Raw genomic sequence first — 26,740 nt, forward strand, 5'->3', positions numbered from 1 at the left:
TCCCAGGCTTTAGGCAATATTACAAAGGCACAGTAATCAAGACGGTGTGGTACTGGTACCAAAACAGACAGACAGACCAATGGAACAGAATAGAGAACCCAGAAATAAACCCAAACACCTACAGTCAATTAGTCTTCGACAAAGGAGGCAAGATTATAAAATGGGGAAAAGACAGTCTTTTCAGTAAGTGTTTCTGGGAAAACTGGACAGCCACATGTAAATCAATGAACTGGAACACACCATCACACAATGTACAAAAATCAACTCAAAATGGCTGAAAGACTTAAATGGAAGACAAGACGACCATTAAACTCCTAGAAAAGAACATAGGCAAAACATTCTCTCATATCAACCTTACAAATGTTTTCCCAGGTCAATCTCCCAAAGCAAAGCAAAAATAAACCAATGGGACCTAATCAAACTGACAAGCTTTTGCATAGCAAGGGAAACCATAATAAAAACAAAAAGACAACTTATAGAGTGGGAGAAAATAGTTTCAAACGATGCAACTGACAAGGGCTTAATCTCTAAAATATACAAACAACTGATACAACTCAGTAGCAAAAAGGCCAACAACCCAATGAAGAATAGGCAAAAGACCTGAATAGACACTTCTCCAAAGAAGATATACAGACGGCCAACAAGCACATGAAAAAATGCTCAACATCACTGATCATTAGAGAAATGCAAATCAAAACTACCATGAGGTACCACCTCACACCAGTCAGAATGGGCATCATTAATAAGTCCACAAATAACAAATGCTGGAGGGGGTGTGGAGAAAAGGGAACCTCCTGCACTGTTGGTGGGAATGTAAATTCGTACAACCACTATGGATAACAGTATGGATGTACCTTAGAAAACTATTCATAGAACTACCATATGACCCAGCAATCCTACTCTTGGGCACATATCCGGACAAAACTTTCCTTGAAAAAGACACATTGCACCCTCATGTTCATTGCAGCACTATTCACAATATCTAAGATATGGAAACAACTGAAATGTCCATCAACAGATGATTGGATTAGAAAGTTGTGGTATATAGACACAATGGAAAACTACTCAGTCATAAAAAGAACAAAATAATGCCAGTTGTAGCACCATGGATGGAATTAGAGACTCTCGTACTGAATGAAGTCAGTCAGAAAGAGAAAGACAAATACCATATGATATCCCTTATATGGGGAATCTAAACTATGGCACAAAGGAAACTTTCCACAGAAAAGAAACTCATGGACATGGAGAACAGACTTGTGGTTTCCAAGGGGGAGGGGGAAATTTGGGGTTAGTAGATGAAAACTATTGCCTTTGGAATGGATAAGCAATGAGATCTTGCCGTATAGCACTGGGAACTATGTCTCGTCACCTATCATGGAGCATGATACTGTGAGAAAAAAGAATGTATACTTGTATGTGTACCTGGATCACCCTGCTATACAGTAGAAAATTGACAGAATACTGTAAACAAGCTATAATGGGAAAAATAAAAATCGTTATATATTAAAAAAAAAAAGTTTGTAGACAAAGCCTACACCATCTGGATGGCCACAACAATATTCCAGTAATAAGGTGTTTTTGTTGTCATTAAGTGAAAGCTAAGCAGTACTATTTTAAATATTTGTGAAAAACAAAATAACCTAAAAACCCCAAAAGTTTTCTTCCAACCTGGACAGGTTCAGCCTTCCTTAGGCAACCTTGTGGGAGGTGACCATATTGATGCCAAAATTAGTGTGGACAGCAGATGGGTATACCCACCACAGCCCAGAACTCCAGGGCTCAAGCAAGCCTCCAGCCTCATCCCAAGTAGCCAGGACTACAGGCACATACCATCGTGCCCCAGTGAAAGTGTTCTTAATAAATACATTCTGTATTCATAGAAAATTGGAGCCAAAAATGGCAGCATAGGACACCAGAAAAATAAAGGTTTTTCTGAAGTCCAAATTGAGAAAATTGGTGGAAAAATTATGAGATCCATGGTAGCCAAGACATTGAAATCCAAAGCCCTACACCTTAATGATAGGTACCATGCCCAGATTTCAAGCGGCAATGTAGTTCAACAGAAAAGCATCATCTGAAATGTTAGATTAATACTACTTATTTCAACTTTACTTTTCAACTTTTAAATTTTTTATAGGGTTTTGTGGATTTTAAAATTCTACAAAACTGTAAGTTTATACAATTTTATACACAGGTCTCTTTGTTTATATTTAAATAAATAATTAATTTAAAAAATCCACTGAATTTTTGCTCTTTAAAGGAGTACTTAAATGATGGAAAAAATTAAAATCATTAAATAAAAATAAAGGAGTACTTACATTATCAAAGTTTGAGGGACATAAGAGTGAATAATGTCATGCTTGGAAATAAAAACTGATTTTTCGGCGTTCCCATCATGGTGCAATGGTTAACGAATCCGACAAGGAACATGAGGTTGCAGGTTTGATCCCTGGCCTTGCTCAGTGGGTTAAGGATCTGGTGTTGCCGTGAGCTGTGGTGTAGGTTGCAGGCGCGGCTCGGATCTGGCGATGCTGTGGCTCCTGCATAGGCCAGCATCTACAGCTCTGATTGGACCCCTAGTCTGAGAACCTCCCTATGCCATGGAAGCGGCCCTAGAAAAGGCAAAAAGACACACACACACACACACACACACACACACACCACACACACACACACACCACACACACACACACACACACACTGGTTTTTCTATGGAAAAGCAAAAGAAACAACCAGGTTTTTTGGCATGCTGACTTAACAGACATGTTAGCAAAAAGAATACAATTGCAAAGAATATGAACTACCATGGGCAGCTGTCCTCTTCAACTGGATCCTACTGTCTGCTTCTCTCTGGTTAGTCCCATTGTCTATTTAGACTCCCCTCTTGTGTTTCGTAGCTCCTCTTAGACTTACAGATTCTCCACTACTGTCCATTTGTCTCTTCTGACTTTTGTACATGGCATTAGCCTTCTACTTCAATCTCAATTATAGGTCAGAGAATTTTTTTTTAAAAGATTAGACTCTGAATTAAATGAAGTAGTAAGTATATAAATATTTAGAACAACATCTGTGATATAGTAATGGCTCAGAACATATTCACTTCCTTAGCGATAATCTGTTTTACTTTAAATAGTAGGCAACAAAGGTTTAAAAAGTTTAAGACCTGAAGTTCCTCTTGTGGCTCAGTGGGTTAAGGACTTGACATTGTCTCCGTGAGCAGGTGGGTTCGCTCTCTAGCCTCACTCAGTGGGTTAAGGACCTGGTGTTGCCACAAAGTACAGCAAAGGTTGCAAATGGGGCTCAGATCCTGCAGTGCTGTGGCTGTGTCAGAGGCCTCAGCTGCAGTTCTGATTTGACCCCTAACCTAGGAACGTCCAGATACCGCAGGTGTAGCCATTTAAAAAAAAAAAAAAAAGGTTTAAGACCTATTTATTGTCACAGATCAAGTTAAAGGCAGAGTAGCTCCAAATAACATTAATTTTCATATTTCAAAAAAATTCTGGAGTAACTGATAAGTTTATAGAGAATAAGATTTTTCTATAGTTTCTGCAAGTACTGCTTTAATAATCTATTTTTTGACTGTCCTTGATGTGCTGAAGTACAATTTCTTTTTCTATTTTAAGATATTCTCATCTGCTGTTCTGCCCTTGGATATTCCTTGTAGGTTTGAAGTATCCTCCAGAAGACAATTATGGATTTATCCATTGGCATTCCAACTTTATTATTGAGCGTATTTCATTTTGAAATTTTCCCACACTGCATGCATGCCTAAGCATGCCCATAATATAGTGGATTCTCTATTTAATTTACATCTCTCAGTCCACTGCACAAGCTTCTTTTGAAAATAGTTTGACTATTCTTTCCACTCACTGTAAAACACACACACACACACACACACACACACACACACACACACACACACAACTAAGTATTGCAGCCCAAAATATATCTATGTAGTTTTCAGATAGGAAAGTACAAAAAGAATGTATTTTAAATTATCTAGATCACTTTAAAAAAAATAACATTAGGTCTTCTTCCAGTAGAACTCCAGCTAATTATAAATTAGGAAAGATGGTAAGTTACTTAAGGGCATCACAACCAATAAGATGGACACTTTATACACTGTAATAATAGGTTTCCTCAGTAGGATTATTCATATATTTCTGCAGTTAAAGAGGATGTAATTGTGTATCTGTGTGTGTGTGTGAGATAGAAACAGATCTCAAAGCAAGAGGACCTAGTATGAATGCTAAAAGGGCTCAGATTTCATTCGAAGGCAATGGGTGCCACTTTTTAAAACATACTTAAAAAACTGTAAGCAGGGTAATGACATAATGGTGTTTTGTGTATGAAGAGCACTTCAGCAGCAATAGAGTGTATTCTGTAAGGTGTGAAGCAGCAGGTAGGAAGCTGATTTGGGAAGAATATTAACAATCCAGGTGACCGTAACTAAGACAATGCTGGAGTTCCTATTGTGGCTCAGCAGAAATGAACCCGACTAGTATCCATGAGGATAGAGGTTCAATCCCTGGCCCCACTCAGTGGCTTAAGGATCTGGCATGGCCGTGAGTGAGCTGCCAGGTAGGTTTTAGATGCAGCTCGAATCCTGAGTTGCTGTGGCTTTGTCATATGTAGGGCAGCAGCTGCAGCTCCGACTCAACCTCTAACCTAGGAACTTCCATATGCTTCAGGTTATGGGCCCAAAAAACAAACAAAAACTAAGGTAGTGCCAACGATAACTAAGAGAGACCAATAAAAAAGGTAAGACTTGAGTTATTACCTAAAGGTGAGAGTGAGGAAGAAGAAAGGGAAAAACTGAACACTGTGAGGCCAGATGAATGATGGTGCCTCTAAATGAAATAAGGGGAGTATGCACTAGAAAAGATTAAGAACCTTTACTCTAATGGTCACAATTTTCTCAAGGAACTGAGGCAGCAGCATCTCCTGAAAGGAAAGAGCAGACTGTTTATACAGCAGAGCTATAGGGAATGGTAGAAGTTTGGAAAAGTCACTAATAATGGAAATGGAAGTTGGTTAAAGAACAGCCAAAGTTATTAAGCAATGTAAGAGACTTAGAAAAGTGAGCATAAATTTGTAGTGAAATCAATCTATACAGGTGCATGAATTCATAATAACATCAATCTGCACTACTATATTATTTTCTTTTTTTCCAAACAATGATCAGCCATCTCCGTATATCAGTAGATGTGTAGGCTACACATCTACTGATGTGTAGATCTAGAGTTTCAGGTTTAAATACCAGATGTAGTAGTTCTATTGGCTCATAGTGGCTAAAAATCACACAAAACAATTTCCAGTGGCATCAGAACTGGGTACCAAAAGCCTTCCCTTTTCTTAGGAGTTGACAGCTATGAGATAAAAGCCCACAGTAATCCTGCCCGCTAACATAAGTTCATGAGTCAGCACAAGTTCTCTAGACTCCTCATTTCTCTGCCCCTCACCTCAGAGATTACTATAATACCAGAATGGAAGAAAAGTTTACCATTATGTGAAGGTTGTTAACACCTCACTTGGATGAGTAAATGAATAATCCTCTCTACTCCTTAATAATTATAAATTAAAATAAGCCTAATCCCTCTTTTCTCTTGTCACCAATGCTAATCCCTCTTAACTTCGCCCATTCTTATTAATACTTGCAATTTTTTTTACAATTATTTTTATCATTATAGCTGGTTCACAGTCAATTTTCTACTGTGCAGCATGGAGACCCTGTTACACACACATGTATAGATTCTTTAATACCTGCAATTTTTGCTCCCACTTGTTTTTAAGAACTAGGAAAAAGGTGCTTTAGTTCTATTTCTTATTTTTCAATAGGCTATACATTTTAGTCTGTTGATTCTGCTAGGTTGTATAGTTATTTGTGTGTAATGGGCTCTTCCATAGCAATATGCAGCAGAAAATTCCTTTTGACAAGCCATAGCAAGCTTAATTGAGTCATGACCTATGCCATCAAATAGCTTCCAATGAAGCAAACAGTTCTTTTCGTAAGGTAGCATACGTTTTCACCCAGTTTCAACACTACTATATGGTCTCACATGACCAAGGAAATTACTTTCCTCATTTGTGAAAACTTACAGAAAGGTATGAAGTTAATACTTGATTGAGCTAATTAAATTTTAAAGAGGTACATGCTCTACCAGGCTCTCTTCCTTCTTAAATTTAGTGAAACCTATTTTTTAAAAATCTTTGCATTGAATTGACAGGTCAATTTTTTAAGGGTTTTTTTTTTTTTTCCATTCTATCATTTAATCATTCCCTAATGGGAATCCCAATCAATTCTTTATAAATTTTCATTTTATTTTAAATTTCATATAATAAGTAATATAAATAGAAATGACTTTAAGATAGTATTTCTGATTCTCTCCCATTGACTGCAGCCTGAAGCCATTTTAAATTCTGACATTACTTTTAACGTTTTCAGGACAGATGCTCTTAGGGCTTTCAGCACAAGTAGTAGATTATCAGCAGACTTTAGTTAACTTGTGAACCTTCATCTGAATATCCTTCAGATACCCAGGGGATCTGGGTGCTATTATAGATCCAATGTCAGCCTGAAGAGTAACATCAGTAATGGGTATCATCCTTACTTTCCTCCCCAATGCAGCAATAAGGCAAGGCAAAGAAGATTGTAAACCATTGATTTCAACCATATAAATGGGCTGAAAATAAATTGTGCTATTATATTTGTCCCCAAAGCCGAATTTACCTAACATACAATACAAGTCATCCCATTCAATTGCAACAGAAGACTACTTGGCATCTAATAAAATTGTTGCTATTTGTTCCAATTTTCTCTTTGTATTCCTGATAAACTGCATTAGTTTGTGCAGATTATATGGTGCTTATCTCCAGACATAAAGTCTTCTTGGAAAAGGGCCTATTAGATTTGTGATTACTTAATTTAGTCATGTAGCAAGTGTTCTGGTGTCTATTATTTTATGCCTACTTACATTTTATAAAAGGGTATTTTTCATAATACTGTTATGGGGGTAACATGCAATCTTCAATATAAGGCTATATGGATATATATAATAAGATAACTTTAGGCTGCCTTGACTCCAAGCCACAGATAATATCTGATGCTTTAAAAATTCAGTACAAAGCATTTAAATACATTACATTTATTCACAGTCTATTTCTGAAACTAGTTGCTGTTCAGTGTGCTGATGACAGAGGAAAGTTAATGTGTTGGTAAGCAACCTAAATTTTTATAAAGCTATTTTGAAAGTAACTCAATGCCACAGAAAGTAGTATCAATTACTCCTTGCTTTTCAATTGACATTGCAAGGCTGTTCCAAATTTCTATTCTCCAGTTCAGCATCTGCAAAGAAAATGAAGGCACAGAATATCTCTGTGAGATTTCTGGGTATTGTAATCACAAGAGGCACTTCTTTAGAACACAGCCAGAAATATTTTAGAGTTGCTTTTTTGTTTCTCAAGTATTAACTCTTTGATGTCCTGAGAATAGAGAGTTGCACATGGGGGGAAAGCTAAGCAGCAAAGAATAAGGGTAGATCTAGTTGATCATCCAAAAGTTTCCTAAAATGTATATTTTGTGAGACCATAGTGTAGTGAGAAGGGCTTGGCCTTTGGAGCTAGTTTTAATCTTGCTTCCACCTTTTATTTACCAGTGTAGCCTTGGTAAATTAGGGACAGCACTAAACTTGTTTTCTCATTCACAAAAGGCAGTTACAGGAGCTCCTGCTGTGGCACAGTGGGACTGACAGTGTTTCTGGAGCACTGGGATGCAGGTTCAATCCCTGACCTGGAACAGTGGGTTAAAGGGCCCAACATTGCCATAGCTGAGGCATAAATCTCAACTAGGGCTGGGATCTGATCCCTGGCCTAGGAAATCCACATGCTGCAGGGCAGCCAAAAAACAAAAAACAACATAAGGTGGTTACAGTACTCACTCCTGGAGTTGTTTTAAAGTTCAAAAAGAAAATATATATAAAGAACTTAAATATTTAATGCTCAATAAATGTCAGCTGTTTCATTGTAATTATTGATAATAATGAAGTGAGCTAATATACACTATATATATGTATATATATTTACATTTTTTCAGTAATCATAGAAAGGTCTAATCCAATGATACACTGAGTATTCAGATTAGGCTTCATGGCATTATGTTGGGAAAATAATGACGCTGGAGAAAGTACATTGTGAAAATTTACTTTGTGATTAATCTATATAGGATAAATGCACTGTTTAGACCTACAGTATCTTAAGACAATTTCAAATTGAAAAAAAAATAAAACCCAATAAGCACAAACTAAAAAAAATAGCCACACACACAAAATAAAAATCTTTTCCATCATTATTAAGTTTCTGTATTAACCTGGTATATTTGATTGAGTCCAAGAAATCAAGTTTTCTTCAAACATATTGGCTGGATATAAAGGAAACAAAATGGTTAAGGCAATGAAGATACAGAAAAACATTCTAATCAGGACTTCCCAGTTACAGGAACCCAGTTATACATGTTTGCAAAGTAAAAACAGTAAATGAGCAAATAGTAATGTAACAATTCAAAAGGATTCCGCTTCAGCAGAATTTTGTATTTCTATAGTCAAGAGGTTTTTTTTTTAAGCTAATTTCTAAATAGAATTTTTGAAATACGCTATATAATTTTTCTTAATAGTTACAAAAATATGTTTTGACTCTGAGTGAAGCAATTTCTAGAGAAAACACAATCTAAACCTGAGGCTAAAATCCCAAGTACATAAAACAGACATGTACACAATATTCCCAGGATTTGTGTAAACAAGGAGAGCCATTTAGTAAATGGTATTGGGTTTTGGTAATAGTATAATCCACTCTCATTAGGCATCTCCCTCTTGTACATTAATATGTGACATCATACTCTCAGATAACATTTCATAACGGAGTGAAATAAAATGCCCCTCCAGATTGCAACTGTAAGATAATCAGATTCTGTAGTGCTCATTATGACTGCAATTATGTAGCAAAACTCTCCAAATATAGTTCAGTTATTGCAGTTATTAATCATTCTGGTTTTGTCTCAAGTACTTGCTTTATAGCCTGCTGGATAGACTCCATTATTCTACAAGCTGAATGTCGAAAGTCAAACATGTGCATGTGAATCTGCTGTTCTAATGGCCTTTCAACATAATTTACCCTTTCAATTTGTATTTGTGAATACAAAGAAAAGTGGAGAAATAAAGCTAGTGTCAATAGAGTCACTGACCTTTGCAGTAAACAAGAGATAGTTCTTAACAAAAAACAACTTGGCAAATGAGAAACCTATTTTGTTAGCACTAGAAATAGTGTTTATAAGAAGTTAGTCTCAGAATACCAATCAGTTCTTACAGAAAAGGGAGAAAAAACTCTGAAAGAATCTATATATTTGATAGGAAAAAAAAAATGACAAGAGGGCCAGCAAAGGTGTATTTTTAAAGGTTCAAAGCACCAAGATTATGGATGGAATGTATTTCTAACATTTAATGCATAAGACAATGTATTCTGATTAATTTAACTGCAAAATGCCAAGTAAAAGACAGTAGATTTATTATGCAGAACAAACACCATCTGCACCATCTTAAATCATTACTATAGCTATATTTCCAGGAAAAAATACATTTGAAAAATTCTGAGATGCTAAAGTATCAGTTAAATAGAATTCCAAACAGACCAAGGGAAAGTGACTCCATTATTATTTAACTGTTAACCCGGAGAGAAACTAGAAAAATAAATACAATAATACATTTATGTACTATCCATGCAATGGTTTACAAAAATGCTTATCAACAATTTCAAGTAGTTTGTGATTTTTTCAATTTGGCCACATACATTGGGCCCCAGGCTTTCCCCTTATCTGGAATCACCAAGAGCCCACATTCCTGGCCAGTGGGTGCAAATGTGAAGTCTTGGGAGCAAGCTCTTGCCATTTCCTTAATGTCCACAGGCATGATGTTATTACAGGAGTTTAAAACTTCACTGATCACATCTTGATTTTCTGCCTTGGAAAGTGTGCATGTTGAGTACACTAGCAGCCCTCCAGGACGTAACGCCTTAATTGCAGACCTGTGTATAATCAAGAAAATGCAGAAGATGAGTTAGGTACATTAAAAAGGAACTATGGGGGCTGAGAGTGAAAATGCTTACATACTCAAAATTAACCTGACTCAGACTGTAATAACTTTGGGCATTTTCTAGCCATAAAACTATTTATATGTATCCCTGGATGACTGGGAAAATGATACTCAGACCAACTAACATGGGAAAGACAGAGAGTATGTTTAGTTCATTGTTTTGTTCTTCTAAGGACAGGAGGAAGGAGATAAAGCATGGAATAATGGGTTTGTCTTTGAATATACTAACAGATAGCTGAGAAGGTGCATCTAAACTTCAGGAAAGGAGTAGGGCTCAGTGATAGTTGAAGTTATGGGAATAAATAGGATTTCCCAGGAAAAGAACAAGGGAAAAAAGTGAACTAAAGACAGACACTCAGGAGTTCCCATTGCGGCTCTGTGGGTTAAGAATCCTACGTTGCCTCTGTGAAGATGCAGGTTTAATCCCTGGCCTTGCTCAGTGGGTTAAGGATCCAGCGCTGCTGCAAGCCTCAGCGTAGGTGGCAGGTGCGGCTCAGATCCAGTGTTGCTCATGGCTGTGGTGTAGGCCAGCAGCTGCAGCTCTAGTTTCATTTGACCCCCTAGACCAGGAACTTCCATAAGCTGCAGCACAGCCATAAAAAGAAAAAAAGAAAAAAAGACACTCAAAGAATGCCTGTATGTAAAGAGAGGTAGAACGTAGAAAAAATTAAGAAGTCTTCTCCACATGAAAGTGAAGCTTCAGGGTAAAGATGGGAAGAAAGATCTGGGGTTTTTTTTTGGTTTCTGTTTTTTAAGGGAAAGTTCTGAACACATTTATAAATGCAGACCCAAGAGAGAAGCAGTCCCAAGGCTTCAGACTGCAAATGGAGGAGTTAACTTCAGAAAAAAGGGATTCCACCTCTTCACCTGAAAAAACACGGGCCCATGAATGGGGAGCCAAGACGTTTTAAGTTAAATGAAAGTTCATGATAGACAGCCTTGATAATAAGAGAAGCAAGGTCATCTCCTGAGAGAGAAAACTAGAAAAATTTTAGTCCTGCTGTTGTGGTTACCCTAGAACAATTAATTACTAATCAAAGAACTTCTTTTTTTTTTTTTTTTTTGAGAAATCATGTTCCAGAATCTTGACTGTATTGAGGAGTACAGTCACTTCGATCTCTCACCTAAACAACTAGAGCATTTCCCCATAACTGAGGTTTATAATGAAGATCCACATCACTGAAATAAGTTCAAATTTTGTTTTCTATGTTCAGTTATAAAAGGATCAAAGAATTCTAAGTCAAGACAAGTAAATTGATAACAAGATTTTCTCTCCTCCCTCTTTCTTTAGATATCCTTAAATATAACATAAAAAATAAAAATAAGTACTAACTCAAAACGATAAAGTAAAAAGGACAGAAAGACTCTTTAACAGTGAATTTCAACACATTTCTGAAAGATGATAGAGGAGTGGTAGTGAAGGAACAGGGTGGAGAAAGGATGACAGTCACAGAGGGCATATAATTCTGATAGAGATGGAGTAGGAACAGGTAGTTGTAGACATCCTGATAAAGGACCATATTTAAAGAGGGAAACTTCCGGGACAATGGAAGATCACTGTAAGTTAATAAATTGCTCAAGAAAACCATCAGCACAAGGCAGGCTTCCTTCAGTTAGTGAAGCCTTGAGAATTGCCTCAGGTTACTGGGTGGGGGATGGGATTAGGCCTGCATTCATATTCAGACCAAGGGCAAGAGTTTGAGGACCACCCTTCTGCAGATTTCTTTTTTTTTTTTTATTTTTTTTTTATTTTCCCACTGTACAGCAAGGGGATCAAGTTATCCTTACATGTATACATTACAATTACATTTTTTCCCCACCCTTTGTTCTGTTGCAACATGAGTATCTAGATAAAGTTCTCAATGCTATTCAGCAGGATCTCCTTGTACATCTATTCTAAGTTGTGTCTGATAAGCCCAAGCTCCCGATCCCTCCCACTCCCTTCCCCTCCCATCAGGCAGCCACAAGTCTTTTCTCCAAGTCCATGATTTCTTTTTTGAGGCTTCTGCAGATTTCAATACACACCTTACTGGATACCACAGAGGAGCTACTACTCCCAGAAAAAGGAAGAGGCGAACTCTTCCAACCCCCATTCCCCTTGGATGATAAAATTGTAGCCCAAGGATCCTTGGGGCAGAGCTTCCTTGCCTGCCCACTTGCATCTCTCACAAGTGTCCTATCTTAATAAATCTATTTCTTGCCTATTACTTTGTCTCTTGCTGAATTCCTTCTGCGCAAAGACATGAAGAACACGAACCTCTGTGAGTCCAGACACAGGTTGAGAGATTCTAATTTAAAACCGTGGGTTCAAGTCCCAATCTGGGTTTGTGCCTGGGTTCAAGTCCCGGCACATGGGTTCAAGTTCCAATCCGGTTTTAGGTTAGTTAGGTTCAGGCCATTAATGCTGTCAGTTTCAATTCGATCTGCCAAACTACAGGGGGACCAGGAAAAGCCAGAGGAAATATGATGGCAGTAAAAAAGTAAAAACAAAGATATTAATTCAAAACATACATAAGAAATCATGGATTCCAGATGCCAATATATGGCAAATCAGGCAGCCAGGTAAAAAGTTGGAACGTTTTTATTTAAGAAAGTTGAATAGGGAGTTCCCGTCGTGGTTCAGTGGTTAACGAATCTGACTAGGAACCATGAGGTTGTGGGTTTGAACCCTGGCCTTGCTCAGTGGGTTGGAGATCTGGCATTGCCGTGAGCTGTGGTGTAGGTCACAGAGGCAGCTCAGATCTGGTGTTGCTGTGGCTCTGGCGCAGGCCGGTGGCTACAGCTCCGATTGGACCCCTGGCCTGGGAACCTCCATATGCTGTGGGAGCAGCCCTAGAAAAGGCAAAAAGACAAAAAAAAAAAAAAAAAAAAAAAAGAAAAAGAAAGTTGAATAAATTACACCTAAGGCAGCTGTGGGTGTTTACCCTCATGCCAAGGACATTTGCATTCAGCAAATCATCAACTGATATCACCAGGCAAAAAGTCTTAAGCCTAAAATAAACCTCCTAGTACTTTATTGTCCCATTATTAAATAAAAATGTACATGAAGGATAACTAAAGGTAAGAAATGCTTAGGCAATATGTGAGATAAAGAATAAAAGAAACATGTGTTCCCATAGTGGCTCAGTGGTTAACGAACTGGACTAGCATCCATGAGGATGAGGGTTCGAGCCCTGGCCTTATTCAGTGGATTAAGGATCCCGCATTGCTGTGGCTGTGGGGTAGGTCTGCAGCTACACCACAGCCACAGCAACTCTGACTGGACACCTAGACTTGGAGTCTGCTGTGGGTGCAGCCCTTAAAAAAAAAAAAAAAAAAACTAATAAATGCAGAAAGATCAGCAAAAATATAACAGCCACAAAACAATAATAGAATGCCACAAAACTGGATCAAGAAGAGGGCTCCTAGGAGTGAAATATATGTTTAAATAAAGAATGTTTTGTAGAAGTGTTTGGAAGTTAAGGTTGAAAAATCTTCCAAGAAAGTGGAACAACAGATTGAGTGAAAATGAGACAGGGATGTTCAATCAAGTAGGCTGAAATTTCAATGAAAAGAAGTACTGGAAAGATAACATAAAGAACTTGAATCAGTGAAATAATGAGAATTTTTCAGTTCTATGAAAAGGACAGAAGTGTTCAGATTAGAATAACTCATCAAAGGCTAGAACATTCATTATTATTTATTCAGCATCTATTATGTTGCTGGACAGTTTTCTAGATGTTGGGTATACATCGAAATAGAACAACAAAAATGCATCTTCATGAAGCTTACATTCCAGCTGAGGGAGATAGACTATAAAAAATAAGTAAGCCTATCATGGGCTGAACTGCATCTCCTCAAAAATCCCTGTGTTGAAGCCCTAACCCCCAGTACCCCAGAATATGTCTATATTTGGAGATAACATCTCTAAAGATTTAACTGAGTTGAAATGAGGTCATTGGGATAGGCCCTAATCCAATATGTCTGCTGTCCCTGTAAGAAAAGGAAATTTGGACACAGAATTACAGAAGGAAGACCAAGTGAGGACACAGGGAGAAGACAGTCATCCAGGTAGAAAAGCCTCAGAAGAAACTACCCTGCGGACACCTTGATCTCAGACTTCTAGCTTTCAGAACTGTGAGACAATAAATTTGTGTTGTTTAAGCCATTCAATCCATGATACTGTGCTATGGTAGTCCTAACAAATTAACACAAAGTATTTACACATATACACACATATGTAAACATAATTATACATATATATACACACACACATACACATATGTGTGTATGTATATGTGTGTGTGCACGTGTTTTTCCCTCACCAAGCAATCTTCTAATTTTCTGCAAACAGTGACTGCATGCAAGTCCTACAGTTTAATTCAATTCTGACACTATCCACCAGGAGTTGGTATCAAGTCCCACAGGATTATCCTTCAAATGCTAACTGCAAGTTCAAGTCTCTGGTATTTCTGACTCACTGGCTATAAATCAGGAATTTCCATAAGCCCCTTCTTCTGTTAAATAATTTGTTAGAAGGGTTGTCACAATTCAGGAAAAATAGTTTACTTACTATATTCAGATTTATTATTAAAAGATCCAAGTCAGGAACAGCTAGATGAAGATGCACAGGGCAGAGTATGGGAGAGGGGTGCAGAGCTCCCATGTCCTCTCCAGGCATATCACCCTCCCAGCACCTCCTCACCATCCTGAAAGCCCTCCAAATCTCTTCAGTGATGGTTTTTTATAGAGACTTCATTAAGTAAGTGTAATTGATTAAATCATTGGCCACTGGTGATTGATCTCCATCTCCAGTTCCTCTCCCTTCCCTCAACGGGGGACAGTGAGCACTGAAAGTTCCAACCCTCTTAATCACACCATTGGTTCCCCTGACAACCTAGCAACCAGTTCCCCATCCTTAGGGGCTATTCAAGTCATCTCATTAACATAAACTCAGGTATGATTGAAAAGGGCTCTTTATGAATAATGGAAAGTTGCTCCTTTCACCCTTAGCAAAGCCAGATATTATAACAAAAGACATTCACATCACTCTTATCATTTAGGGAATTCCAAAAGTTTTAGGAGCTCTGGCCTGCAGCCAGGATCAAAACCCAAATACATATTCAAATATCACAGTTTGCATATATTTTTTTACTTAGTGATAGGTTTTAATGAAGAAAATTAAATCAAGCTAAAAGGATTAGGAGTGCTTGAATGGTATGGGGGATTACAATTTTAAGAAGGATAATCAAAACAGGATGACACTTCAGGAAGTGACATTTGAAAAAGACCTGAGGGGGAGGGAAGGAAGTGGGCCTCTTAGATATCTGAGGGAAAAGCATTCTACACAGGAGGAATAGCCTGTGCAAAGATCCTCAGAGGAGGCCAATGTGGCTATAGCGCAGGGAGGAAGTGGTGGCAGGATGAGATGAGATTAGAGAGCTAGGAGAGGGTGCAGAGGGTCTCTGCAATGTCAAAACTCCAAAACTGTCATAACACTGCCCAAACTCCAAGCTTATAATGAATAAAAAAATCCATATTTAGATGCATTATTGTTAATTTTTAGAACTTTGAGAACAAAGAGAAAATGCTAAATGCCTCCAGAGAGAAAAATGGTCACCTATGAGGCTCCAGGAATCAGACTGACATTAGTGGAGTGGTAGTACCCTTCAAATCTTGGGGGAAAAAAGCAATTTAAAATGAGTGCTATTTATGGTCATACTGTCAAATAAATATATAGGAGGGAGACAGAAACTTTCAGATATCTGATGACTCAGAAATTTTACCTCTAGCAAAATGAGGAGGTAAATCAAGAAAGAGAAGAAATGTGACACAGAAAACAGTGAAGGGAGTGAAGTCTCAGAATAATAACTGCAGGGGAGCCTTGAGAGGGTAACTACTCTAGAGAGAAGTGGGAAGGGACAGAAGAGATGAAAGGACTGAAAACTGAGAAAACCTTGAAGATCTGATACATGCAACTGGGGTGGTGGAGTAATGGTGGGAAGAGGGAGAGGAAGGGGACAGGAGATAGGAGAGAGAGAGAGGCTGTCCCACCTAATTTGATTGTAAGAAAAACTTCCTCTTAGTGTCACTCTGATCATAACATTGAACCAACAGAGAAAGAAATTTAATTCTAACACAGAAGTCCATTCTGCAATGAACAACATTTACAGAATTAATCAATATATATTGATTATTGGTCCTCAATGTTCAGAATCATTCCGTAGACTAATCTTGGTAATGTTTCAGAACAGATTATAAAATCTCGGATATACTGTCAAAGCTTAACACCATATAAAGGTGCAGGTGTAAGACACTGGGAAGTAGAAGGAAGAAAGAAATGTCAGATCGGGTGGGGGTTAAATACTCTTATATTACAAAAAGGGAGACCAAGAGACATTGCCCCGATTATTTAAAAAAATAAATAAATAAAGCATGAAGTGTTTTAGAGGTATGTTTCCCCACTAACAGAACTGGAAAGTAGATCCCAGTGTGCAATACTAAGTTTCCAAGCTGACTGAGGGAAAAACTGGAACAAGGCAAGAACACAGGCTGGAGAGTAGTGTGAAGAGGTAAGGGAGGTTTAAGTGAGATAAGCTCCAGGAAGAAGTCAGTGCAGGCACACCTCGGAGATACTGCAGGTTCAGTTCTAGACCACAATTAAGCAATGTCCCAATAAAGCGAGTTATCAATTTTTTGGTTTCTCTAGTGCACACAAAAGCTATGTTTACACTATATTATAGTCTATTAAGTGTCCAATAACATTATGGCTAAAAAACAATGTACATACCTTAATTAAAACATACTTTATTGATGAAAACTGCTAACCATCATCTGAGCCTTCAGTAAGTTATATTTTTGCAATAGTAATATCAAATATCATTGATCACAGATCACTGTAACAAATATAATTATAATGAAAAGTTTGAAATATTTCAAAAATTACCAAAAAGTGACACAGAGACACAAAATGAATAAAAGCTATTAGAAAAATGGTGCCAACAGATTAGCTAGATGCAGCGTTGCCATAAACCTTCAATTTGTAATAACGAAATATCTGAGAAGCACAATAAAATGAGGCATGTCTGTAGTCAATCTCTAAAGTTGATAATAAATAAAATAATAAAGGATAAACATATTATTTAGAAGTTTGGGAATGACCTGCAGAATAAATAAAGAACAAATAATTACAACTAGTCACCTCTGAGTACTGAGACTAGGGGAAGAGAGAGGTAGGGATAAGTTATTTTTAACTGAAAGCTCACTCATACTGTTACCCATATGATATATTTCCATGATAACAAATTTAGACAAAGCTATGTCAACAGGATAAACATCAGAAATTTTCCTAGAGAAGACTGTTGTTTATTTTTTTAAGGAATAAACTCTCTAGAAAATGTATTCCCTAAGGTCCAGACAATTAATGATTTATGGTATCCAGTATTTGTAGTCTTCTCATGTATCTATTTATTAAAAAATATTTTGAGAGGGTCCCACCACTCTAGGGTTACTTAACCCTCAAGGGTTTGTTGTTAGTCTCTGAAAAAAAGCTTTTTATGTGTCTTCTTACTTCTTACTGTCCCCTAATATTCTCCACAGAAACAAAAACAGTTAGGATTCAGACACCAGAGATGTGAACCATTAATGGGATAACATTTCATGGAAGGAAGAATAATGGCCCCCAAAATGTCCACATCCTAATACCCAGAACTTTTAAACATGCCACATTACTTGGCAAAACGTATGGGTAGATATGATTAAACTAAGGATTTTAAAATGAGAGATTACACTGGATTATCTGAGTGGGCCCAATATAACTACAAAGATCCTTACAAATAGAAAAGGGAGTCAAGAGTGTCAGAGAAAGACAGGTGATGACTGAAGCTAAGGTTGGAGTGTCAGGATTGCTGGCCAAAGGCCATAAGCCAAGGAATGTGGGCTGCATCTAGAAGCTGGAAAAGATAAAGAAATCATTCTCCCTGTCTGAGTCTGTTTGGGCTGCTATGACAAAAATACCATACACTAGGAGTTTCTGCTGTGGTGCAAAGGGTTAAGAATTCGACTGCAGTGGCTCGGGTCACTCCAGAGGCCAGGGTTCAATCCCTGGCCTTGCACAGTGGGTTAAAGGATCCAGTGTTGCCTTGAGGCAGGTGCAGAGTAGCTTATAGCTGTGGCTGGGATTCAATCCTTGGCCCAGGAAATTCCATATTCTGCAAATGCAGCCATTTAAAAAAAAAAGAAAGGAAAAAAACCACCCTAGACTTGGTGGTTTAAACATTAAACATTTATTTTTCACAGTTCTGGAGGATAGAAAGTCCAAGATTAAGGCATCAGCAGGTTCCACCTCTGATGTGGATACCTGCTTCCTGGTTCAGATATGACCACTGTGTCCTCTATTGGTAAAAGGGACTAGGGAGCACTCTGAGGTCTCTGTTGCAAGGGCACTAATCCCTTTCATGGGGGTTCTATTCTCATAACCTAATCACCTCTGAAAGGCCTAATATGATCATCTCTGGGGTTAGGGTTTCAAAATATGAATGGGGGAGGGAGAGAGGCACAAACATTAAGTCTGTAGCACCACCCCAGAGCCTCCAGAAGAAAGGCTCCATCAGCTCCATCAGTGATTTTGAAATTTTGACTGCTAGAAGTTAAAGACAATAAATCTGCTGGGTTTTGTTTCTTTTTTGCTTTTTAGGCACCTACAGTATATAGAAGTTCCCAGGCTAGGGGTCCGATTGGAGCTGAAGCTGCCAGCCTATGCCATAGCCACAGCAACGCCAGATCCAACCATGTCTACGACCTACACTAGAGCTCACGGAAACAGCAACGCTGGATACTTAACCCACTGAACCAGACCAGGGATGGAACCCACATCCTCATGGATACTAGTTGGATTCATTACTGCTAAGCCATGATGGGAACTCCTAAATCTGTGTTATTTTAAACCACCAAATTTGTAGTAATTTGTTATAGCGGCAATAGGAAACTAACATATACTTGGTGATAGTTTCTTTAGTTTGTTTTTTACAGTGACATACTGGATCATCAGTAGATTTTTGCTAAATTGTATAATTTACAACTACACTCATTTTGGATCATTTTCTACTGACTATAGCAATGCGTATATGATTTTCTTTTTAAAAAGTTAGATTACAACAGAAGAAAGGGTGGGGGAAAAAACTGTAACTGCAATGTATACATCTAAGGATGACCTGACCCCCTTGCTGTACAGTGGGAAAAAAAAAAAAAAAAAAAAAAGTTAGATTATTGTACAGGGGATATATGCAATTTGAATGTAGATAGCTTTAAACTCCCATTAATAGAACTTATTTTAATCTTAGTACCATGATTAGCAAAACCAATGCCTAATCAAGGAAATATGATTCTTTGTCATTACAGCTATACAAAAGTACAGAGAAGCCTCATCATTTATAAACACTATGTTACAGGCTTGATGCAAATTTAAATTAATTTCTATAATGTTGCAATGTTGGCTGATACTTTTACTTTGTTTTTGCTCCAACATTCATAATTTATCTTTCTAAAATTGGGTTGGTAAAACTTAACTGGTCACATTAATTTCGTAACAAGGAATTGTGTGTGGCAACACAAAAGCTTTTTTACAAACTAAGTTACTCTCACCATCCTATGGCAAAACGTTAGAGTCCTATCAAATAGGTTGTTGCTGTTTTGCTGCTGATGATTACTATTTAAATACCATTTTTGTCCTTTTGCTTATAGTAGTTATAGATTTGAAAAATGCTGTAATTTTGTATTCAAAGATTAAGGAAAACAAGTAATATGAAAAAAAACTCACTCCCAGAGTTCATATAGCCAAATCTTTTGTACACTGAGGATTATTTTATTTCATAATGTCAGGAAGAAATAATTTGCTTCTATAACAAGTCACACGTATTTTGAAATAGCCCATAAGAACCAATTAATTATTATACTAATTAATTTGGATGTCTCATCTAAATCATAAAAGAGGCCTTTTTAAAAAGCTTTTTAAAAACTTTCCTTTTTTAAAGGAAAGTCAGTAGTGTGAGAGAACTATTGTGTTGCTTCAGGAGAGAAAATGACAATCAAACAAAGATAACAATAACAAAGATATTGCTTAGTAGGTTGTAACAAGTCCAGAAAGAATTTTAAATTCTGGGGGGGGTGGGGGGGCATTTAGAAGTTAAACTTGAGTAATACTAATACACTCACAAAGTTGTGGTAATGATCACATAAAAAGATAAGTCAGGATTAGAGAAGAAAAGCTAAACATGTTCGATCTGAGGTCTGGTAGAAGGCAAAAAGGTTCTCCATGCCTGAATAAATTTCTGTGCCATGCAGGTATTTTTTTGTTTTGTTTTATTTTGTTTTCTTTTTAGGGCCGCACCTGCAGCATATAGAAATTCCCACGCTCGGGGTCAAAGCAGTGCTGCAACTGCAGGCCTATGCCATAGCTACAGCAACCCTGGATCTGAACCAAATCTGTGATCTATGCCCAAGTTCATGGCAACACCAGGTCTTTAACCCACTGAGTGAAGTCAGGGATCAAACCCCCATCCTCACAGATACTAGCCAGGTTCATAACCCACTGAACCACGACAGGAACTCCTTTTTTTCTTTCTTTCTTTTTTCTTTTTTTAATAAAGGAAGTAAAACTAAACAACTAACTAAGCAACATCCATTTTGGCATAATGGTACCCTCTGCTAACCTTCTCTAAATGAGCTGTGTATCTTGGCTTCTCAAAAACTCTAAGTTTCATGGCTTAACAAGATCCTGAATAATGGGATATTTTTCACTTGTGCTATAACACTATATTGCATGAAATTACAAGTTGAATTAAGACAGGCTTCTTTACTATTAATTATAACTGATGGCAGAGAGATAGTCAGCAGAGCTTTCTAATCATACTTATCAGAAGGCAGAAAAAGATGTTATGACTACAGTAGATGAAACAAAAGTATTATTTTGATAAGACTAGGTAGAAGGCTAATTTAATACTTTAAACTGAAATGGGAAGTAGTAGACATTATCTCAGGTTTTACATATTATTCGATACACGAGGTCCAACTATAATGCAAAGCTAGGGAAGTACTTCTAAAGGAAGCAGAATTGCCATGTAATATAATTGTTCTATCATTTTCCCAAAACATATATTCCCATCAGAAGCCTCCCACCTAAGTGCTGATAGGGCTTAACCCTACCTGAAATATGAAATATGATTCTATCTCATAACATTACTATAGAAATAAAGTTGATCCTGATTAATTGGATAGCATATTATAGAGTGGGAAATGCTTTTACCACAGTAACAGAAAATAAATGATGGCTTTCTTGCCATAGAAGGTACTCCAGATACTCTGTTGCTTTATGACAGATATTGGCTGTACACATTTTTCCAAATCTTTGATTGTCTTTCAGTATATTATGGAAGAGGCTGAGATGCATTTTGTGCTTAAACCACCTAGTTAACAAAGCAGCTCGAAGCAACACAAAACATATTCTTAAAAGAGAAACCATTAAATAAAATATAATGGTATTTTTTTTTGTTTTGTTTTTTATGGCTGCATGCACAGGATATGGAAATTCCTGGGCCAGGGACTGAATCTGAGACACAGTAGTGACCTACACTGCAGTTATGGTAATGCTGGGTTCTTTAATCCACTGAGTTGGGCCAGGGATCAAACCCATGCCTCCACAGAAACCTGAGCTGCTGTAGTCAGATTCTTAACTCACTATGCTAGAGTGAGAACTCTACTAGAATTTAATGGTAAATTAAATTTTCCTCACTTACAAATAGAAAACCTTTTTTTGTTTTGTTTTGTTTTTTGGGGGGCTACACCCAAGGCATATGGAGATTCCCAGGCTAGGGGTCAAACCAGGGGCTGTAGCTGCCAGCCTACACCACAGCTCATGACAATACCAGATCCTTTAATCCACTGGACGAGGCCAGGGATCGAACCTGTATCCTCATGGATGCTCATTTCCACTGAGCCATGACAGGAACTCCACAAACAGAAAATCTTAATTGATTTTTGGCAGTTCATAAAGTAGACCTGAAGGGCATTTCGAGGTGCACTGTCTCTTACACTCCATCATGAAATCCAGAAAGTTCTGCAAACTACCGCTTTCTTTATAAGTTTGTGGCAGATTCAATTGGCCTCAAAATTGGACCTAAATTGATATAAAGCTATTTACGGTCAAGACTGAGCCCATGTGGTATAACTACTCAAATGTTTTGCTGTAAACATATTAATGTTTGATTACAGGGTGCTATTCCAGATCCTACTGAGGGAAGTGGATGATGTGATGCAACAAATACATACAATTTCACTTAAAAAAAAAATCGGAATTTTGAAACACATCTCACCTCAAAGATTCTGAAGAAGATTACGGACTTGTACTTTAGGTTCAAATGAATTACAATGTAAAGCTATATAAGATATCTTCTGTACTGTATATACACGACAAAGTTATCTGACATTTAGTTATCTGAAGAAAGCTTAATTTTATTACTTTACAAATAAATCATTTAAATGTTAACTTTAAAAAGCATCAGGTAAGCAAATCTGAAATCTATATGAAGAGTCTATCAGTATTTTCTTATTCTAATAGAAAGAAAGAAAAAAAAAAAACTGCACTGTTTTGTGTTTTCTCAGTACACCATAGGTCCTTGCCTACAGCAAGCCCTCTCAAAAGTGTTTTGATTTGTATGTTTGTATTTTTAAAAGAGCACTTTGCACAATCAAAAATAAGGCCATTTTTTCAGGAGTTTATTTTGTATTTTTTTTTTTTAGTGCTTTTCATGAATTTCTCTATCCTTGAAAGATCTGCTTAGAGAAAAGCAGAGAATCAAGCCCCAAGAGCCATTTATAATACCGGCTTAGAAACAAGACAGAACATGTTGCTTTCCCAGGACAAAAAGACAGACCACTTTAATGCTTCCAGACTAGTTCATGTAGTCTTACAATTACCAACAAGTAAACATGACCAACAAAAATAAAAGAAAAATGATTATCTGATTTAACACCATAAAGGAAACAAAGTATTTTAAGGAATGCAGAAGTTCAATGACCTTTAAAAACTACAAACAAACAAACAAAAAAAACCCAAAATGCTTGGAACCCTGACAGTTATCAAAGTTTCAAAGGGAAGGTTATTTCAAACTTAACCAAAATTGAAAACATGATACAGTGTGCCATTTTTCCTCTGGCAAATCTCTAAGTTTCAGAGATTGTTATTTTTACGAATAGCTATTAAAACCTAATACATTTTAAAAAATATAAATTTCATTTTTCTGGTCTATTCTTCTGGGCCTTGGTTAGAAATTTTGCATTCTGTTGGAAGGGTCAGTGTTAATTAGATCACCAAATTTAACTGTTTTCTGCATTTAAAAAGACCAGAACCCAAACCACAGAAGAAAACAATCAGCATAGCTATAGTGCCATCTTTTGACTAAAGCAGTAAAATGATTTTTCCCCTTTCATACTAAGGCCTCATGATTTAACATCAAAGAATAAACATTTTTTTCTATCTTCCTATAACATGTCTGAAGTTACAGACACTGTCTCCTACAACAACTTCTGGTGCAGAAATAAAGCAATCATAGATATCTGTATTCTTGAAAAATTAAGATTATAGCTAAACATTACTGTGATTAATACATTTATTCCTCACCTTTCTTCATGTTCCTTCTACCATAATTAAAGTATCAAGGTGACATATACCATTCTTTCAGATGTAAATATGGGGAAGCAACCAAGTGAAATAGACTTAAAAATTCCTTTATTTACACACTATTAGCAAGCTAGTTTCTCTTAGAAACCCTAGCATTAAATATTTCTTTTTAAACATGTGGAGTTCCCATTGTGGCTCAGTGGTTAACAAACCTAACTAGCATCCATGAGAATGCAGGTTAGATTCCTGGCCTTGTTCAGTGGGTTAAAGATTCGGCATTGCTGTGAGCTGTGTAGGTGACAGACGCTGCTCCAGTTCCGCATTGCTGTGGCTATGGGGTAGGCCAGCTGCTATAGCTCTGATTCGAGCCCCAGCCTGAGAACCTCCATATGCTACAGGTGTGGCCCTAAAAGACAAAAAGACCAAAAAAAAAAAAAAATTTAAATAAAAAATTTAAAATGAGCATAGAACATCACTGCTCCATTTGATCCCTTGTAACCAATTAATATTCAATGTTCCAGAAATTCCACACAAGGGTACTTGCAACATATATAAAAACAGTTACATAATTGATAATGTGAACAATTTATGAAAACTATTGGCAGTTTTTATATCTTACTGTCCAAATGACAAAAACTAAATTCAAAACTGAAAAGGTGAAATCCTTCCAGAGGACACTACACACATATTCCTCCATGAGGAAATTCTTGCTCTTAAAAAGACAGAAAACTCCTGATTTCACAAGAATGTGTATTTGGTCCAAGAATCCAATGAGACATTGATTCCTAAGTTAACCAAGGGAAGGACAAGTGATCACCTAACTAATAATGTTACTTTATGTTTACTTGGTGCTTAATTTTTTTAATTTTATTTTTGGCTTTTTTGCTATTTCTTGGGCCGCTCCCGCGGCATATGGAGGTTCCCATGCTAGGGGTCGAATCGGAGCTGTAGCCTCCGGCCTACGCCAGAGCCACAGCAACGCGGGATCCGAGCCGCGTCTGCAACCTACACCACAGCTCATGGCAACGCCGGATCATTAACCCACTGAGCAAGGGCAGGGACCGAACCCGCAACCTCATGGTTCCTAGTCGGATTCGTTAACCACTGCGCCACGACAGGAACTCCTACTTGGTGCTTAATTTAAAGAGCATTTCACACATGAGTGTTAATAAAACCTTATAAGGTGTATAGGGTAAATAGTCCAATCCAATTTATCAAAGGGAGGGTTGCAAAGACTCAGTGACTTCCCTGAAGTTACGCAGCTAATTAATGCAGCACAAAGACTGCCACCCTAATCTAATACCAGGAAAAGGATTGCAAGCTTTACTACTGCTGTATACCCTGAAGCAAACATTATGACTGCTAAAATAAGTATGGAATCTGGGGCAATAAGATAGGATGACGCATACGTTTTTATTATTCCAACTGTCCTAAATACTCATTGAGAGTAAAGAACAACTATAGACTTTTAGGTGCTTTAATATAAAGGAACTAAGAATTAGAAGGTCTGAAGCTATGACCTGAGAATCTGGCCTACCAGCTCCTTTTATAGCGCACGCAATCTTCACCTATTAAAGGGCTATTGCACTGAATTTATGATGAGGAAGTGAAAGCAAATACCTCATACTGAAGCATAATTTGAAGCTCTTCAGACTGACATCAAAATCATAGTTTTAAAGAATTTGAACAAAATCTTTAACGCTTAGAAACTCAAAGGTAGTTACTCCTTCCTTAAATTCCAAATAATCTGGAGTAATTTGATGGTTATTACAAATTCCAAACAATCTGATAATTTCTTTAAGTAAATTGTTTCCATAACTCCACATGGTAGGTTAAGGTATGTTTTCCTCAGAAGCTTGTTGATAAAATGAATACAAAGCCAACCTAAGTTCGTTCATTTTCAGCCTTCATCTCATCATACTGTTTGATGCTGTAATTCATCCTCAACTTTAAGAAACTTTCTCCCATTAGACTTCTTGGACACTACTCTGTTAATTTCTTACTTCTTTGAAGTTCCTTTTTAGCCTCCTTATCTGCATTTCCTCTTCTTCCTATTCCCTAAATCTGAGTCTTCCCTATAACTTTATCATCCTTAGTTTATCTTCTGTCCTAAAGTTATGTTTTACATAAGTTATCTCATTCAATGTTTCAATTAATTTCTGAGATAAGAATTATTATTCTCATTTTGCGGGTGAAGTAACTAAGACACAGGGGCCAAGCAACGTGTAAATGCCCAAATCAGGATTCAAACCCATGCAATAGAGCTCTATAGCTCATGCCCTTAACCAGTTATCCTTGACACCTTTTTGTTCCCACTCCAGAGTCAGTGAGTCACAAGATACTCTCCACTCTCCATTGAAAATATCTTACAAATCTGATCACATATCTCTACTCCCCTCTCATTCATGTAGTTAAGGCCTTTGTTACCTACTTTTTTTTTTTTTTTGCTTTGCTTTTTAGGGCCGCACCCACGGCATATGGAGGTCCCCAGACTAGAGGTCACATCAGAACTGTGGCTGCCCGTCACAGGCATAGCCATAGCCACATCCATGCAGGATCTGAGCCATGTCTGCAACCTACACCACAGCTCATGGCAATGCCAGATCCTTAACTCCACTGAGCAAGGCCAGGGTTCGAACCTGCCTCCTCTTGGATGCTAGTCAGATTCGTTAACCATTGGGCCACGACAGGAATTCCTCTCATCTACTTCTTGATTACTAATAAATCTTTCCAACCTGTTAAAGGATTTTTTTGTTAAAGGATTTTCATGTTAATTTTTTTTGCATACTCCAGTGTTATCTGATCAAAGGATTTCCAGCTGGTGACAGATACTTCTAATTGTTCTTCAATATCTGTTCTCACTTCCTTCTGTGGTAACAGAATTTTTTTGGTTTTGTTTTGGTTTGCTTTTTGTTTGTTTTTTTCCTTTTTAGAGCTGCACCTGTGG

At 37.3% G+C, this 26,740-nt stretch overlaps 1 protein-coding gene across 1 annotated transcript in view; it reads right to left on the minus strand.

Annotated features, from left to right (window-relative positions):
• Window positions 8,186-26,740, minus strand: part of NSUN3 (NOP2/Sun RNA methyltransferase family member 3) — a 59,287-nt gene continuing 40,732 nt past the window's right edge. Inside the window, exon 6 of the mRNA XM_003358877.5 lies at window positions 8,186-10,071. Within this exon, the coding sequence (XP_003358925.2) occupies window positions 9,801-10,071 (271 nt within the window). The 3' untranslated portion in view covers window positions 8,186-9,800. The remainder of the gene's footprint in view (window positions 10,072-26,740) is intronic.

Source organism: Sus scrofa, chromosome 13, assembly GCF_000003025.6.
Source record: "Sus scrofa isolate TJ Tabasco breed Duroc chromosome 13, Sscrofa11.1, whole genome shotgun sequence".
NCBI lineage: Eukaryota > Metazoa > Chordata > Mammalia > Artiodactyla > Suidae > Sus > Sus scrofa.